Genomic DNA, 18,266 nt, shown 5'->3' on the forward strand with positions numbered 1-18,266 from the left:
GGCCAGTGTGTGTGTGTGTGTGTGTGTGTGTGTGTACACATGGATTTTTCCTTTGCCAATCATACAGTGCCACTCACTCACAGTAAGGCCTTTATTTACAACACATAAAAATACACACATAGGAGATATCATGCCCTGACCTCTCATAATAATTCCACCTTATATCACTTTTAGAATTTATGTTCCTCTTATTTCTTTTTAAATAAAGTCACGGTTTAAATCTCCTTTTATACACCAAATCCACTTATTGACTTTCTCTCATGTTAAGGTAATAAAAATGCATATATGACATCTTTCCGTTCCCAATACAATATAATAATAATATCATCCTAATAAAGCCTTTTGTCCACCTTATAGACACTTTTTCTTTTCTTTTTTTTAAATTTTGTGTAATGATGTAGTTATTTAAAAGTAAATAAATAAAATAAATAAATAAACATTGCTCAAGTTGCATAATGGACTTCATCACCAAAAATAAATAAATAAATAAATAAATTAAATAACTAAATAAATAAACACGGCTTTGTCACAGAATTCTACTTCAACCACAGGATTATCCCTGCATTAGTGAAATACATTCTTTTATGGATCCATTCTCCACAAATATTTTCTAGATATCTAGATATCTTCTGTCATTTCTGAGAAAATCGTTCTTGTCCACCCAGTAAACAGGAAACTCTTCAAGATAATTAGATCGAAGCCTACAATCGGTTAATAGCACCTTCTTTCCTTCACTTTCATCCGTTATTGTCCACAGTCATCCGGTCTGTCAATATGACAAGAAAATAATGCACAACTTCAATTTTTTAAAATTATTTTTTCCCCCCAAAAGGATCACAGTAGGAGTTGACTTGCTAACTGACTGGACTTTGCTGTAACACTGTGCTTATTTATAGCTGCTTTACACCCAAGAAGGTTATCTGTTTGTTGTTTCTCTGGTGGTCAGACCATCCTTTGGTTACTTTTCCCACAGCTGCTGTGCGTTTAAAGATCGCTTTTCTGTCTTCCGTTCAGGTCTACTAAATCACTCATTCTGCAGGTTTTATACTGAGACTGGTGATTGATTGAAGCTGGAGCTGGAGCGGTCTTCAGTTTTCAACTGTTTACAATAATTGTGATTATTCAATATGGAGCCAAATAAGAAAAAAAATAAAATAAAAACCTGATGGAACAAAAATGTAGTCACCAACCAAAACCATAGCATACATTCTTATATATTCGTAATAGTGCATAAGTCTTATACGTATCGGTGATGAACAGTATAATGCTGTCTCCAGGGCAGTATTGTGCTTGTGTATATGAAGAGTGTGTGTGTGTGTGTGTGTGGCTGCTGGATGTAAAATACATATGAGACACGTCACACAACATTATTGCCAAATGGTGAATAAACAGATGATGGTTTTGAGAATATACCTTTATACATACATGCAGTCATACAGTCATACCAACATACACACATAGAAACATACATATTGTATGTACATAGAAATACATCATATTTTCTTGGCTTTTTAAATTTTATTACAAAAATCAATTTCAGTTATTACTATATATGTATACTGGTAATTCAGTCACTTAAATATTCAGAATGCATGCACTTTCTTTTGGTTGTCTTGGTATGTTAGTATTGCACTGTTTTCTTTAGTTTCTTTTCGTGTCTCGTCCTCTGGCGAAGATATCACACATCTACATCTCCACCTTTATCCTCTCAGTTAGCGTGTCCCCTGCGCAATTTTTTATGATTATGTCCTTTTATCAATCTTGAAGAACATATAATTCGATTCAGTGCGTCTCACGGCGGAGTCCTCCACTGTCTGATTGACAAAAAAAATGAGAACATACACCTCGGGTGCGGTCGGTTATACATTAGCGTAATTAGTTGATTATTTCAGTAGAGATAGTTCCATCTTTTGAAAAGTTTCTTTCGGTAATCCTCTTGAAAAAAAAAACAAACAAAAATCAAACAAAGCTGTTAATTGGTTGCCACGACAACCACAGCCCCATCCTCCACTTCCTCTTCTTTCTCTTCCAGGGATTGGATGATGCAGGATGTGACCTCGAAGGTCATGTGCTCAGGCATCGGCTCTGGGTGTGACAGGGACGGACTCACACCTCCAGGCATCGGACCCTCTCTATGAGGCTGTGTGGTCAAAACTGGCGTCATGGACATGGCCTCAGGTTCCAGCGTTAATGTGACGTCATCCTCCTTGAATAAGAAAAGAAAGCCAGCTCATTATTATCACCAAAGAACTTGTTTCTTTCTTCTATATCTAAGATCTCAATCTGAAATGAATATGCAGGCTATCCACGACACAAAATGTCTTCACAAAGTTCTTCCTCATACACTACCAGTCAAAAGTTTGGACACACCTTTTAATTCAACGTTTTTTGTTTAGGGATTTATTTTCTACATTCTAGAACAATACTGGAGATTTCAAAACTATGAAATAACACACATGGACTTCAGTAATCCATATGTAATGACAACAAAAAACAGTCAGTTGTTATTTTAAGACACGAAGGTCAGGTGTTCTGGAATAGTTCTTGCAAGAACAGTATTGTCAAGTGCATTTGCAGAACCCATCAAGCCCCATGATGAAACTGGCTCACATGAAGACCATCCCAGGAAAGCAAGACCAAAACTGACCTCTGCTGCAGAGGAGAAGTTCATTTAGAGTGACCAGCCTCAGAAATCACCAATTAACAGCACCTCAGATTAGAGCCGTTATGAAGGCTTTACAGAGCATCAGTAGCAGACATATCTCAATATCAACTGTTCAAACTAGATTATTGTGGATTTCAGCCGCCTTCAGCATTGTTTTACAATGTAGAAAGAAATAAACATCAGGAAACACCATGGAATTAGAAGGTGTGTCCAAACTTTTGACTGGTAGTGTATACCTCATGTACCTCATAGTCTAGTTATACTCCTTGTTTCTACATCACTGGGCTTGACTGAGTTTTTTTATGACTCTAATAATCACCATCAGTGTCTTACTCTAAAGAAAAGCCTCAGCTTTGCTGTCTCTGTCTTTGTTTTATCACTGTTCCAGTGTTTTTTGGAGATTCATAGAGAAGCTGATCATGCACTCATGTTTATACTGATTGAAAATATCTGATAAGATTTCCATTCTGACGGAGCCCCAGTGTAATGGGAGAAAGGGTTATTCTTTTCTTTTAGGTTTATTTTTTTAGTAACGGATGTTAAATACACTGTATTCTTATCGAACACATGTTGCTAGCTTTATTTCACGTAATGAACGTAAAATATTTACATTGACAGAAATTTAAAGCAGGAAAAGCAAGAGATGAGAGATCACTGATGTTAGATGTGATGAAAGGGGGGCGGGGCTTACAGGATGTAAGAGTTCAAAACATCTGTATGACTGTCAGTTATTCTATAGTCACATGTTGATTGATTCATTTCAGTTATTTTAAGTCAACATATAGAGCAAATATAATTACATTTTAAAACAGACTACTACGGTATTTTTTTTTTGCGAAACAGCAAAGAACACACCTTAGCTTCTTCTTCCTCTTGCTGCTCCGGGATGCACTCGTTTTCTGTAACTACTTCCTCACCATATGATTCCGGCGTTCCCATTTCTGCCAAGGCTATGCTCATGTGTCCCATCATTTCCATCTGATGTGGCTCCACTTGTGCTGCTGCCCACAAATCAGCCAATCGTGGATGAGTGGGTGGGCCCAAGCTATGAATGGTGCTATTGGGTGTCGCTTGCAAAGAATGAGAGGTGCTGTGTAGCCGGTGTTCCAGTGACTGGAAAGGAAACACAGTTAACATACACAAAAATCCACAGCCCTAGTGCATGTACTTTATAGTTAATAGCCTTTGTGTCACACTAGCACTAGTATCGCTGCTGCTGTTCCCTTTAAGGTCATCTATTTGTAGCTCTACATGAAATGTTCTAACCTGTTGCTGGTACTGCATGAGTTGGTGCTGCTGGTACTGCTGCATCTGCTGCAGCTGCTGTAAGTGGCTCTGCTGCTGAAGTGCAAGCTGCTGCTGGGACAGATAGTGAGTAGAGCAATCATAACCTTCTCCAGAAGCCCCACTGGCTATGTAGGAGCCAGCTGCAGGAGAAGCCATGCCTGATAGCTCATTGCTGATTGGCTCCCAAGCATCAGAGGACGAAAGGCAGTACAGACCCTGGGACACGTAGGTGTGAGGCCAGACTTCTGCAGACGAATGATGCAAAGGTTGATCTAAAGTACACAAGTCATCAGAAAAAGGTGGTAAAGAGGACCATTGGTCACTGCATTCTGATTAAATGATAAAAACACATTAGTACGTTAGCTTAGTTCAGTCCTGTAGCTTAGTTTAATTCAGTGTTGTCTCTCAATATCTGTGAAAAGTCTTATTTTCCGTAAAATGCATCATTTCTGCTCTAGCAGTTTATTTTGTCTTTTCCTCATTTCCCAAATACCAAATAAAGTCTGACCTAAACTGTATATTTGCCTAGAAGCATCAGACTTGAAACTTCTTGACATCTTCTCATCCCCCGAAATGCTGATGAAGTGAACTGAAATTGTAAGTGAATCTTGCTGACCCAACAGATCCGAGAAAATCTCGGTCTGATTCACTGTAGCGCATGTAATTCAGTTATACGCTTACTGACCCCAAATATAAGCACTCCACACCAAAAACTAGTCACTTAAATAAAACGACAAAGGTACCAACATATATATAATGGTTTAAAATGTTTCATTTTACTCAATAATTTCAGATCCTCAGATCATGATTATAAACCTATATCTAACAGACTCAGTATCTGCTGATTATCTTCACCTCTGCTGGTAATGCTCTCCTGATTAACTTCACTGAGGTGTGCTACACTGCCCTGGTTGGAGTCAGCACAGAAACTTTCCCCATCCATAGAATTCCACGCCAGCAACGTGGCCTCAGAGATCGCAAACTGCTGCATCACTCCTGTTAAAGACAAAGAAATGAAATTGTACAGTCATGGTGGATTAAACGTAATCGGAAAATTAGACAAACTGAAATTCCGGCCTCAAAGAAACATCATCAGTGATGTGGAAAGAGTTTAAGTCAGTAAAGCTGTAGGTAAAGTGGTGGATTTTCCTCCTTTCCCTAGTCATCATAACAAGAATGTACCATAATGTAATTTGAATAAACATTTCTGGCACTGGTCAGACACCTTATCCTGAGCAACTTACCTTGGGGTTTGTGGATTTGAACTCACAACTTTCTGATCAGTAGTCCAGCACTTTAACCACTAAAGTACCACATGCCCCACATCCTGTTTGCCTGTGCTGTAGCCTATTACATTATATTTTGCTTTTAATTGACTATTTTGAATAATAAAAATAGTTTCATAGAGAAGCTGATCATGCACTCATCTGCTAGCACACTGGGGGCAATGGTAGTTCAGGTGGTTAAGGCTTTGGGGTGTTAATTGGAGGATCGGCGTTCAAGCCCCAGCTCTACTGTTGGGCCCCTGAGCAAGGCCCTTAATCCTCCCTGCTCCAGGGGCACTGTATCACAGCTGCCCCTGCACTCTGACCCCAACTTCCTCAGCTGAGATATGTGAAAAAAAGAATCCCACTGTGCTGTAATGTAAGTGTGGTGATGGTTGGGGTTGTCCGTGACTGACCCTGTGCTCTGATTCCAGCTTTCTAACAAGCTGGGATATGTGAAAAAATAATTCCAGTGTGCTGTAATGCTGTATATAACGAATAAAGGTTTCTTCTTTGATGTAAGTACAGTGGAACCTTGGCATACAAACGCCCTCCTTTATTAATTTTCAAGACAAGAATTGAAATTTTGCAAGACATTTGCATGCTAAGTCAGGCGTACGACCGGGAGCCGTTCAAAACTTGTTAGCGTCAGTGGAACACCAAGCGAAGTGAGTTTACAATTTTTTTTGACTGGAACGGATTATCTGCATTTACTTTATTTATTATGGGAAGATTGGTTTCGTAATCCAAATTTTCGCCTTAAGAACTTGCCTCCAGCACGGATTAAATCCGTATGCCGAGGTTCCACTGTATTTCTTTGATTTGACCACAATGTTTAAAATGATTTGAAAATCTTTTGTTGAATCAGTTTTACCAGCAGCCATTCGTGCCTCCTTCTCCCCATCACTCAGGTCACTGTAGGCGTCGTTCTCAAGTCTTCTCTCCCTCTCGCGGTGCAGGTTGGACAGACCTGCTCCCCCTATTGGCCCAGCAGATGGTTTGCCCCAACTCTGCCACTCTATCATGTGGGCTACACGGCCTTGAGCCATAGCTGTAGGTTTAGTTACCTTGTCTTTCATGGACCTGGTCACACCTACATACAAACAGACACAAAGATTAAGTATAAAACAAACAGGAAGCGGTCGCTTTCACTGGTCAGTGTGTAATTCTTCAGTCATGTTGATTGTTGCTCAAGGCTACATGACTGGACTCACGTCATCTATCATCAGTATGTTAAATCCTGCCTACTGAGAGAAATCTACTAGCAGGATGTTCTGTAGTACATGACGTCTGGACACAGCTGTGGCTCTGCATGCTTCTGAATGAAGGGTAATGAGCGTATCGAGGCAATGTATTATGAATAATGATTTTTTTTGTTACAATAACTGAGTCACAAACAAACAAATAACCTACATCTTTTCTATATTAGTTCTTATTGAAGTCTAGCAACAGGCATTATTGATTTTTTGAAAATGAAAAGGTGACACCCGCAGCTTTCCTTACAAGCAGGAAGGAAAAATTGATTCTAGACACTTTATTCTCCAGAATTTATTACTAAACATGATTTATGTTCTTATGATAATAATTAAGATAATAAGAAAAATATAAAAGTACAGAAGGAATAAATTTCTGCAAAAAAAGCCACATTAGTGCATCTTATGATTCGTTTCTCATGATAAACTACACAATAACACCAAAAGACATTCTATTTGCAGTTTTTCTTCCTCGGAAATCATTCCTTCATCTTCAGTATCCAGTGTATTGATGAGCCAGGATGACCAGACACCCTGGAGCTGTGAGGTGGCAATGCTACGCAACACCATGCCACCCCTTTCTCAGGATTAACCTAGAAAAACTGTGTGTGTATGTGTGTGTGTGTGTTTGTGTGAGAGACAGAGACAGAGAGAGAGAGAGAGAGAGAGAGAGAGAGGCATGGCCTGGGAAAACCCACTGGATGTTGCTGAGGCTGAACAGCAAAAAATGATGAAGTCACTAAGATTAAATTCTGGAAACCACCTGAAAAACTTTTTCTGTCAGTAATGTTCTTTGACACGTCTGCTTGGAGATACCAGATATTGTATATTTCACTCAAACGACATGGAGATGTTTTTATTTAGTCTATTTATGAACCTTGCCTGCAACGATCATGTTGGATATGGAGCCAGTTTAATTACCGGAGCAGTGAGTCTTTCTAAGCGTGTCTAAAGCCTTGATCGTTTGTCAGATCGAAACACACATAATGCTACGTTTACACAAATCCAGAGAGTCGCAGCGATAAAGCAAGTGGAGATTCATTTTCAATAAGAGCTTGAGACAGTGACTGCTGACTAGATGTGGGCGTGTCCATGCAAATATCCATGCAAGCGACCCGGGAAGCGACTACTGATGGGAGTGAAGATGATCCGTGACAAAGAGCACACGCTGCTTCTCCGTTATCTCGTATGATAGGATGCAGATAAACACTGCTGAATTTTATACACAAACAACAAAACTCTCTCCAGAATGTTTTTCGATTTAGCCGCAAGAAGAAAACTGATTCGGAATGCTAGTTGCTCCACCCACTGATAAACACTATCACTATGGCAACCAGTAGTCTTCACATCAACTGACCGCTTCATAGTACGATGACAAATTGTTGGGAAATAGAAACTAGAAAAATGAAAAATTTAATCAGCAGAACAAGCCGAATTATTTCGATTATTTCCGTGTCCACGATCAGTTGAGACAAGAGACATCATGTTCAAATGCTGTGACCAGGCTGATCTGGGGTTACAAATTTTCTTACGGTGATACGACGCAATCAATTATACGTCAGTTCAGGAAAACTTGGTATTAGGGAAGCGGTGGGTAAGATTGAAGTGGTGACAGGAAGGTTAGGGGTTCAAGCCTCACCACTGACAAGCTACTGCTGTTGGGCCCCTGAGCATGGCCCTGCTTCCTGTCTTATCATAGCTGACCCTAGTACCTCAAGGGTGCAAGGGGTAGCTCAGTGATAACTCAAGGAGGCTCTGGGCCATTGATCAGAAGGTCAAGCCCAAGCACTGCCAAGCTGACCCACAGCTGGGATATATGATATGTGAAAGATATGTGAAAATCTGGGGCAGTGGTACCTCAAGGGGGCAAGGTGTACCTCAGTGGTAGTTTAAGGGGGCTCTGGACTATTGATCGGATGGTCAGGGTTCAAGCCTCACCACTGATAAGCTACTGCTGTTGGGCCCCTGAGCATGGCCCTTAACCCTCCCTGCTCCCTGCCTTATCATGGCTGACCATGTGCTCTGATCTCGAGGATATGTGACAACCTGAGGTAGTAATACCTCAAGGGTGCAGGGGGTAGCTCAAGGAGGCTCTGGGCTGTTGATCTGAAGGTCAGGTTTCAAGCCCAAGCACTGCAAAACTGACCCAAAGCTGGGATATGTGAAAATCTTTTGGCAGTGGTACCTCAAGGGGGTTCTGGACTGCTGATCGGATGGTCAGGGTTCAAGCCTCACCACTGATAAGCTACTGCTGTTGGGCCCCTGAGCATGGCCCTTAACCCTCCCTGCTCCCTGCCTTATCATGGCTGACCCTGTGCTCTGATCTCGAGGATATGTGGCAACCTGAGGTAGTAATACCTCAAGGGTGCAGGGGGTAGCTCAGTGGTAGCTCAAGGAGGCTCTGGACTGTTGATCGGAAGGTCAGGGTTCAAGCCCAAGCACTGCCAAACTACCACTGTTTGGCCCCTGCACTGCCAAACTACCACTGTTGGGCCCCTGCTCCAGGTCTGCCTTATCATAGCTGACCCAAAGCTGGGATATGTGAAAATCTGGGGCAGTGCTACCTCAAGGGGGCAAGGGCTATTTCAGTACAAAGGGGCTCTGGACTGTTGTTTGGAAGGTCAGGGTTCAAGCCCAAGAAGTACCAAACTGCCATTTTTGGGCCCCTGCTCTCATGATGCCTTATCATGGCTGATATGTGAGATATAGGATATGTGAAAACCTGGGGCAATGGTAGCTCAAGTGCTTATGATCAAGTCTCTTAACCCTCACATGATGCTCCGGGGCACTACATCATGGCTGACCCTGCACTCTTTCACTGTGTTGTAACATATATTATTTTAAATAAATCAATGATTACTTCATGTTAAATGTCAGCATGTGAAGGGTTTGCCCAGGTTGCCACTCCCACACACACACACACACACACTCAAATACACACATATATTTTTATATGTATGATTAACCTGTGATATTATATACAGTATATACAGTACATCCTGATGGGAGTGGCCTTGTCCAGCATGACGATGACACATCCGTAGGGCAGGAAGGAGGAGGAACCAGAGGTCAACCCATTTAAACATCTGCGTAATGGAGATTTTGAATCAGTGTGTTAGACAGCACTGTCTGCCACCATCATGACATTTTGAAGCCAGTGTCATAAGGATGTGAGCTTCAAAGCATCTTTGAGAACCTAGCAATATTTTTCAGCAGATTTGGATGTTAAACTTTGCCTCTTTCTGTTCTCTGTAACATTTTTTCCCCTCTCAAGCCGTTCGGTCGTGACGCTGATCCTTACTGGAGTGAGCTCCACTCAAGTGCTGATAGTGATCGTATTTTATAATAAAAAACACTTAAGTGCTGCTACACCATCGCTGACGCAACGATACTGCTCTCTACAGAAGATGAGAATCACTCAGTCTCTTTTACTGAGGATTAAATTCATCGCTAGTTCATCCTACAGTATCTACAGAACGATCTCCTCAAGGGGTTTCTGGGGTCACAGCTTTTATTTTGAAGCCCATATGCTAATGCTGCCTCGTTCAGCCCCTTAAGGTCCTGTGGTTTCCAGAAAGGGGCCCTATTGTGGTGTAAATTATTCTACATCCACGTACTGTGTTACTTTTTAAACAGATCTTAATCCTCACATATTCCAGGATGCAGAAATGATTGTGCTAATGTACAGACTCACTGAATACATCACAGAACTGAGCTTTGTTTAAGCTAGCTAGACTCTGACATGGTATAGTGACGGTTCCTGGGTTCATCCGAAGCAGAGGAAGAAAGAGAAAAGCATAGTGGGCTTGCTAATTCTTAGAAGCGAGCTCACACTGTAAAGACTTGGAAGCTAGCTCACACTGTAAAGACAAGCTTCTTGTTTTTCAAATAAATCTTATTAGCCAAAGTAATGAAAACTTTATAACTTGTCATTTTTATTTCACTGGTTATAGAGTTAACATTAGCTAACTAGCAGTATCCAATATTAGCTAGCTAGATTGTTTAAAACTGTTGCAAAAGTTAACCTAGCTAGCTTAAAAAAAGGCTAACAGTTGCTTGTGTCATAGTTTATAGTCTATCTATCATTTTTTTCATTAGCATTCATTAGTTTTAGCTAATTAGTATTAGTTAGTATTAGCAGGTTGTTTTGGTAAACAGTGAGACTTCTGTGAAAAGACTAGCCAAGTTAGCTAAGTCATAATATTGAATGCCCTGTGCTCGACAGTGCAGATATGATGTGAATTTTAAAGACTTTAAGCACTTCTTAGCATCGTGAATCCCCTGTTCCCACTCCTCAGCGTGACAGGAATTGGAACAAGGACAAGTATGACGTCAAGGAAGCTTTTTATAGGCTAGGAGCATGAGGTCACAGTCATGCCATGACAACTTTGCTGTTAACGTCTGGCTAGAAATACCCCGCTAGGGCCAGAAACAAATAAAAGACCTGGCTGACTAAAATGTGTATAAGTAGAACTTCAAATATAATCATCATCATTTTGCCATATTTAAGTGCAACTCAGTGTGTTTAATTATTCTGAAATATCCAGGGATTTGTTAAACAGCATTATTACACCTTCAGTTTTCCTTGTGAGGACTTTCCAATTATATTAATAATCAATGCTATAACTACAGTTAAACTCTTAACCTTACTTCCTTCCATTCTTTTTCTTTCCTTCCATCCTTCCTGCTTTACCCTTTCTTCTTTCCTTTCTCCCTTCCTACCTTTCTCTCTTCCTTCCTTTCTCCCTTCCTTCCTTTCTCCCTTCCTTCCTTTCTCTCTCCCTTCCTTCCTCTCTCCCTTCCTTCCTTTCTCTCTTCCTTCCTTTCTCCCTTCCTTCCTTTCTCCCTTCCTTCCTTTCTCTCTTCCTTCCTTTCTCCCTTCCTTCCTTCCTTCCTTCCTTCCTTCCTTCCTTCCTTCCTCCCTTCATTCCATTCTTTTTCCTTCCTTCCTCCCTTCATTCCATTCTTTTTCCTTCCTTCCTCCCTTCCTTCCATTCTTTTTCCTTCCTTCCTCCCTTCCTTCCATTCTTTTTCCTTCCTTCCTCCCTTCCTTCCATTCTTTTTCCTTCCTTCCTCCCTTCCTTCCTCCCTCCCTCCCTCCCTCCCTCCCTCCCTCCCTCCCTCCCTCCCTCCCTTCCTTCCTTCCTTCCTTCCTTCCTTCCTTCCTTCCTTCCTTCCTGTTATTCCCTCATTTGGTGTATTATGGTGGACACTGATCCCTAACATGTTGGGGTTTAATTGAGTTGATATCTGGGTTGTAGCCATGATATCTGAAACCTTTTTTACTAATCAAACCATTTAAAAACTCCTCGGGTCCCAGTGACGAGGGCATCCTGGAAGAGACCATTCCCATGAGGGTACAGGTGATCGGTCAGTATAACTCTCACGCACGAAGCACAAGACAATAGTAATATTCACGACACTGCAGTAAACTCACATTAGCACACCGGACAAAACCACAAAGACTCTACATCAACACTGAAAAACAATCACCACTGATAAAAACAAACAATTCCCAGCAGCAAGCCTGTGGTTAATGGGTTGTGCAATTAAATGAACTGTTGTTTGTGCTCTGCTTGGATCTGATTGGGCTTCCATCAATGGCTAGCTGTGACCATTGACAAGCACTAATTTAATGGCAGCAGGATATGAAACTGGAAAAGGGAAGGGAAGACCCACAGGGGCAGCCATGTTGGCTCCACTCGCCATCTCCTCCACTGGAGCCAACATGGGGTCAGTTACCATCTACCGGGACAGACACACACCTGACACACCTGACAGAGAGGACTTAGCCAGAGCTCCAATCCCATAGGCGTTGGAGTTCCGTTTGAGACGAGGCAAGATGGAGGTGGTGTCCTCCATAGACAGCTGGCAGATAGAAATGATGCAAGGAGAGAATATACATAGAAGACATGGAGGAAGAAAGGAAAGGAATGAGTATTAAAGAAAGAAAGACATGGACACACTGAGTTATTTATACACTACAGTCATGTTTAGGAAGGATATTAATTATCCATACAGCAGGTCATATTATTTACATTAAATCCAGTGAAAGCACACACATCTATTTCTTTAGTTCTCTAGTTAATGCATTGATACTACTGTAAATACTGTAACGACAATCTTTCTGGGGGAAAAAAAAGGGTCAGAAATGCGAGAAAATAATAAGAATAACACAACACCAGACCACACCCACTAGTACTAGCGGGATAGTCTGTTTTATTTCCAATTTATTAAATATCATGTGACATTTTGCGCACCGTTTATTTTTACAATCCCTGCGATCTTAAAGCTACTTCATTTGCAAAAGAGCGACCCTCATGTTTATGAAACATGTCGATGTACCCCTTAATAAGAACAGGAAGTGATAGAGAAATGTGGAAGAGATAGAGAGAACAGAGGTGGAGAAGAGCGAGAGACCCAACTACTCACTCACATTGATTCCTTCCCAAGAAAACTCTGCTCGTCCATGCTGAAGGGAAAGACAAGAAGATAAGAAGGAGTATATGAAGTCAGAGGAGCAGGTAGATGGAGCGAGAGGTTTAGCCGAAAGAGAAGAAAGGGTATTTTCTGTGTAAATAAATAATTAGCATTGCTACACAAATTCATTAACATATACATGCTGTATGGCCAAAGGTTTGTGGACACATGACTGTAACACCCCTCATGCATCACTATTATTAATATTATTATTATTAGTAGTAGTAGTAGTAGTAGCAGAAACAGTAGTAGTAAAATACTACTAGTAGTAACAGAAGTAGTAGTAACAGTAACAGCAGTAGTAAAAGTAATAGTGGTATTAGTAGTAACAGCTATAGTAGTAGTAGTAACAGTAACAGTGACAATAGTAACAGTAGTAGTAGAACACTGCTAGGAGTAGATAACAGTAAGAGAAGTAAGAGTAACAGTAACAAAAGTAGTAATAGTTGTAGAAGTAGTAGTAGTAGTAGTAAAAGTAACAATGGTATTAGTAGTAATAGTTAAGTAGTAATAGTTAGAATACTACTAGTACTAGATAACAGTAACAGTAGTAACGGTAACAGAAGTAATACTTGTAGTAGTAGTAACAATTATAGTAGTAGTAATAGCAGTAGTAGTAGTAGTAGTAACAGTAACAATGACAAGAGTAGCAGTAGTAGTAGTAGTAGTAGTAACGGTGTTCTTAGTCATAACAGGTATAACAGTAGTAGCAGCAGGAGTGCAGTAGATGTAACAGTAGTAATAGTACTATATCACTACTTCAAGTCTCTGGACGTCTGGGTCAAGGAAGGAAGTAAGGTAGGAAGGTCGGGAGGAAGGTAGGTAGGGTGGAAGAAAGGAAGGTAGGAAGGTCGGGAGGAAGGTAGGTAGGGAGGAAGAAAGGAAGGAAGGAAGGAAGGAAGGGAGGGTGTATCTGTGGGGATTCGTGATCATTCACATCCAAGAGCATTACTGAGATCAGACACTGATGTTGAGGAGGTCTGGGGTTCAGTAGGTGTTCCAGTTCATCCTAAAGGTGTTCAGTGGGGTTGAGTCAGAGTCAGGAGCTCTGTGCAAGTTCTTCCACTCCAACCTTAACCTCTACACCATGTCTTCATGGAGCCCTGTGCTTTGTACACAGGAACATCGTCATGTCGGATCAGGGTTCGAGTCTCTTAGTGTCCATTGAAGAAACTAAGTCTTAGTCCTACAGCACACAGAGACATTCCAAAAATTAAATGTTGTGCCTCCAACTTTGCGCCATTAGTTTGAGGAAGAACCACATGTGTGATGGTCAGGTGTCTACATACATTTGGCCATATCATGCTGCTTGGCTATAAAAACCTCTCTGCTGAAATTCTCTTTTAAGGTTTCTGTGGTTGGATAAAAGTTAGAGGAGATAAACACAGTGAAGAAAAGGAGCATTAGGTTAGAAAAAACAAAACAAAGCCGCAGTTTAGGATGACCTTCTGCCCCATAAAAGTCCTTCTGTGTCTCTTATTCTGTTGGTTTTATTACAGGTTTTGGAGTAAAATGAGTAAGATAATTCTTATTGTTCTCATTAAGAAGAATAATCCTTTTAAGAAGAATAGGAAATTTACTCTCTGATAAACAGTGAAGCATTGTTTTTGCCTGCGCAAAAAAATTCACCTTTCATGCACTGAAAGTCATCCAAAATCTGTTGTCCAGTGAGCGTTAAATATTGCTCCATTAAATCACAATAAAAGTGTACAATCTGCCGTGCGGCACTGGATTTCCATCAGAAATATAAAAAAATGCTGCAGAAATTTCAAGGAGGTTGAGCTGCCCTTCGAAAACAATTTCCAATAAATGAATGAAAAATATAATTTTATATATGCATTTCATTTTAAATATCTCACATTATATATATCTCACATTATATATATATATATATATATATATATATATATATATATATATATATATATATAAAATGTGAGATATTTAAAATGAAATACAGCAGAGAGAGATGAATGATGGATGATCATCCATCATAACAACCCCAGGGGTCATGTAATAAAACATTTATATTCCAACTTGTCATGGACTACTGGACAGTTTCCTTGCCAGAACACTGGAGGGCGGTCTGGCAGGGTTCCTTGATGTTCCCATGTGCTTTTGTTTATATTGCGTTTGCACGTGTGCTTGCCCCACCCAATCCTTCCTCCTGTTCCCTTTCCTTATGTGTCAGTGATTACCTTCCCTATTTATCCCTGCCATCTTGTGCTTGTTTTTGCTGAGTCCTTGTCTTTTGTTACCCATTTTTGCCTCCTGGTTTCTGTTTGTTTTTTGTGTTTGTTAGTTTGTTCTTAGTTGCCTAGTTTTCCCCAGTGTTTCCATTGTCTCTGTAGTTTTTGTTGTTTATTAATAAAAATTTTTCATCTTATCCCTGCATTTGGGTCTGGATTCTGCACCAATTCCTGACAAAACTTAACATTTCTATTTAGATTTAAATATAAGATTAACATATAGGATTGGTCTTTATATTTAGGGTTTAGATTTAAATATTTATACAACAAATTAAAAGTTATATTAATCCTTGTGACCATTCTAAATAATTTTTTTAGTATCACTAAAGAAAAATGTTTTAAAAATGTAAAAAAAAGTATTAAAAATGTTTGATCTAAATCTAAATCTTTGATTTGTAATCTAAATGTTAAATATAAAAAGATTAATATAACATTTAATTTGTTGTTTAAATATTTCAACATAAATCCTAAATATAAAGACCAATTCTATATATTAATCTTATATTTAAATCTAAATAGAAATGTTTAATTTGAATATAAATGTTTTATTACATGACCCCTGGAGTGTTGTTTAGATGGGTGATGGTGAATCAGTGTGACAGAATCCCATCATTCATCTCTGTCTGCTGTATTTCATTTAGAGACCTTATTATATTAACCTGTTATATTAACTGTTGCTATAGTAACCCATCTATGGGAAAAATTGTTTGTTTAAAAGCACAAACGCATAAACAGCGGCTACATTTACGCATTTTGTCGCCGAAACCCGTGTTAAATACGTACTAGCACTTAAACCTGTGAAGGTTTGTAGTTTCTTTATCCTAACTCACCTGCTCAAAATGCAAAATGAGGTAGCATGATGATCGTTAGTATTTAATTAGTATTTAAAAAATTAAAAATTATTTTTTTTAACTTGCTCTTATAAAGGTTAAGGATGGAAAAGGATAAATTAATTTTAAATTAATGAAATTTCAGTTATTCTTTCCATTCTAAATGTCACCCTTTTGATGCTAAAACAGTCCAAACAAATCGTTTCCCACAAAAAAAAAAAAAAAAAAATCCCAAATAAAGTGGAAATTTGACTCGGCAGCAACACCTTATCCTTCAGGGCTTCTATAAATTACATGCCTAAATTACAGCTCTAAATGGAGGCGAGACGAGGCGTCCTTTCAAGTAAATTACCCAGAACTTCGTTGAGATAATTTATTAATTATTTAACTCAAAATGAATCAGTACCTTTCTGTATTGTTGTTGTTTTTCTGCATAACATACGTATGCACAGAACCTCAATCTCAATTTTTTTATTTATTTCATAATATTATTTATTTCATATTAATATGCATCCAATTTAAACACACACACACACACACACACACACATAGAGTTTTACTTACATAGTGAAATTTATAGGAGCAATTTGTAAGGGGATTAGAGCACATAATGTCTGAGTGTGAGCCAGCCCGGTCTTTGTATGGCTCGGCTAGAGACGCTGGAGCGACACGGCCATTAGACAGGAAAAGAAGCGAGGTGGTGAAGTGGAACAATTGATGAGGTTATGTCTCCCAGGATAGAACGGCAGTTATACGACTATACCCTAGATAACAGCGGCCCTCTGGAGGCCAGCTCCGGTGGCCTTTGTGAGAAACTTAATACTCTTGTGCGTAGTGAATAATATTCTGTTATCTGTCACCTGGCTAGGATAAATTCCCTACTTGTTATCACCATAAATATAGTACAGCATGCAGCACTGTTGTGACTGACTTACATTACATGAGAGTCATCTCAAGTCAAAGTCTTATTATCTTATTTATATATATATATATATATATATATGTATACATATATATATATATAGAGGGGGCCACAAAATGTATACACACTTCAACAGTTGTTATCTATGCCCCTTTTTAAAACTGGAATTTAATTATGGAAGCAATGTGCAGTATTATTATTCTCTAAAGATGTCAGTAGTCAGTAGCACCAAGATGTCAGTAGCACCAGCGTTGCTATAATGATGACAGGTCCAGTGTACCTTGCCACGCTTCGCACATCCATTTTACCGGTCATTCATACAGTTTACACGGATGACCAATTTGACTTCCAGCAAGATGGTGCCATCTCACTACCACAGAGACGTGAGAGCCAAGATCTCCATGACTTTTTTCCAGGATGTTGGATCGGACACAGAGGTGCTGTTGAATTCCCTCCACGTTCCCCGGACTTAACACCCCTCGATTTCTATCTGTGGGGAACACTAAAGGATGTGGTATACTGTAGAAAACCACCTACACTGGCTGCACAAAGGAAAGAAATTAAAGTGTCATGCAGAGCGATCTTAATGGATTGGATTTTTTGGCTATGCAGCCCCATACACAACAAACTGTGTATTCTGACCCCTTTCTATCAGAACCAGCATTAACTTCTTCAGCAATTTGAGCAACAGTAGCTCGTCTGTTGGATCGGATCACACGGGCCAGCCTTCACTCCCCACGTCCATCAATGAGCCTTGGCCGCCCATGACCCTGTCGCCAGTTCACCACTGTTCCTTCCTTGGACCACTTTTGATAGATACTGACCACTGCAGACCAGGAACACCCCACAAGAGCTGCAGTTTTGGAGATGCTCTGATCCAGTGGTCTAGCCATCACAATTTGGTCTTTTGGTCAAACTCGCTCAAATCCTTACGCTTGTCCATTTTTCCTGCTTCTAACATCAACTTTGAGGACAAAATGTTCACTTGCTGCCTAATATATCCCACCCACTAACAGGTGCCATGATGAGGAGATACTCAGTCTTATTCACTTCACCGGTCACTGCTCACGATGTTATACCTGACCGGTGTATGAAACATGAGCAGGGTCCAGAGCTGCAACCTGGAATGAAAAGTTTAAAGTGGCAGTGCAGTGTTGTGGGGGCAGTAAGCCGTTGACGGTGCTTCATACTCTGTGACATGTGCAATAGAAAGTCCAACATTATGTGTCCGGAGGGAAGGGTTGCCATGTCTGCATTTCATTCCTTTGAATTGTGCTACTTTTAAAGTGTTGGCGCAGGTTGATTATCAATTTTA

The 18,266-nt window shown here is 40.0% G+C and overlaps 1 protein-coding gene across 5 annotated transcripts in view; it reads right to left on the minus strand.

Moving 5' to 3' along the window:
- Positions 1–82: 82 nt before the first annotated feature.
- Positions 83–18,266, minus strand: part of fam131ba (family with sequence similarity 131 member Ba) — a 39,881-nt gene continuing 21,697 nt past the window's right edge. The window contains exons 3-9 of one of the 5 annotated variants that reach the window (XM_058404287.1): positions 12,907–12,942; positions 12,236–12,338; positions 6,092–6,310; positions 4,808–4,948; positions 3,932–4,197; positions 3,521–3,778; positions 83–2,206 (exon numbers count right to left, since the gene is read on the minus strand). In XM_058404287.1, coding sequence (XP_058260270.1) covers positions 1,973–2,206; positions 3,521–3,778; positions 3,932–4,197; positions 4,808–4,948; positions 6,092–6,310; positions 12,236–12,338; positions 12,907–12,942 — 1,257 coding nt within the window. In that variant the 3' untranslated portion in view covers positions 83–1,972. Of the gene's footprint in view, positions 2,207–3,520; positions 3,779–3,931; positions 4,225–4,807; positions 4,949–6,091; positions 6,311–12,235; positions 12,339–12,906; positions 12,943–18,266 lie in introns of those variants that run through there. The other 4 variants (XM_058404286.1, XM_058404285.1, XM_058404289.1 and 1 more) reach the window with 4 other exon arrangements.

This window comes from Hemibagrus wyckioides, linkage group LG12 (genome assembly GCF_019097595.1).
Source record: "Hemibagrus wyckioides isolate EC202008001 linkage group LG12, SWU_Hwy_1.0, whole genome shotgun sequence".
Lineage (NCBI taxonomy): Eukaryota > Metazoa > Chordata > Actinopteri > Siluriformes > Bagridae > Hemibagrus > Hemibagrus wyckioides.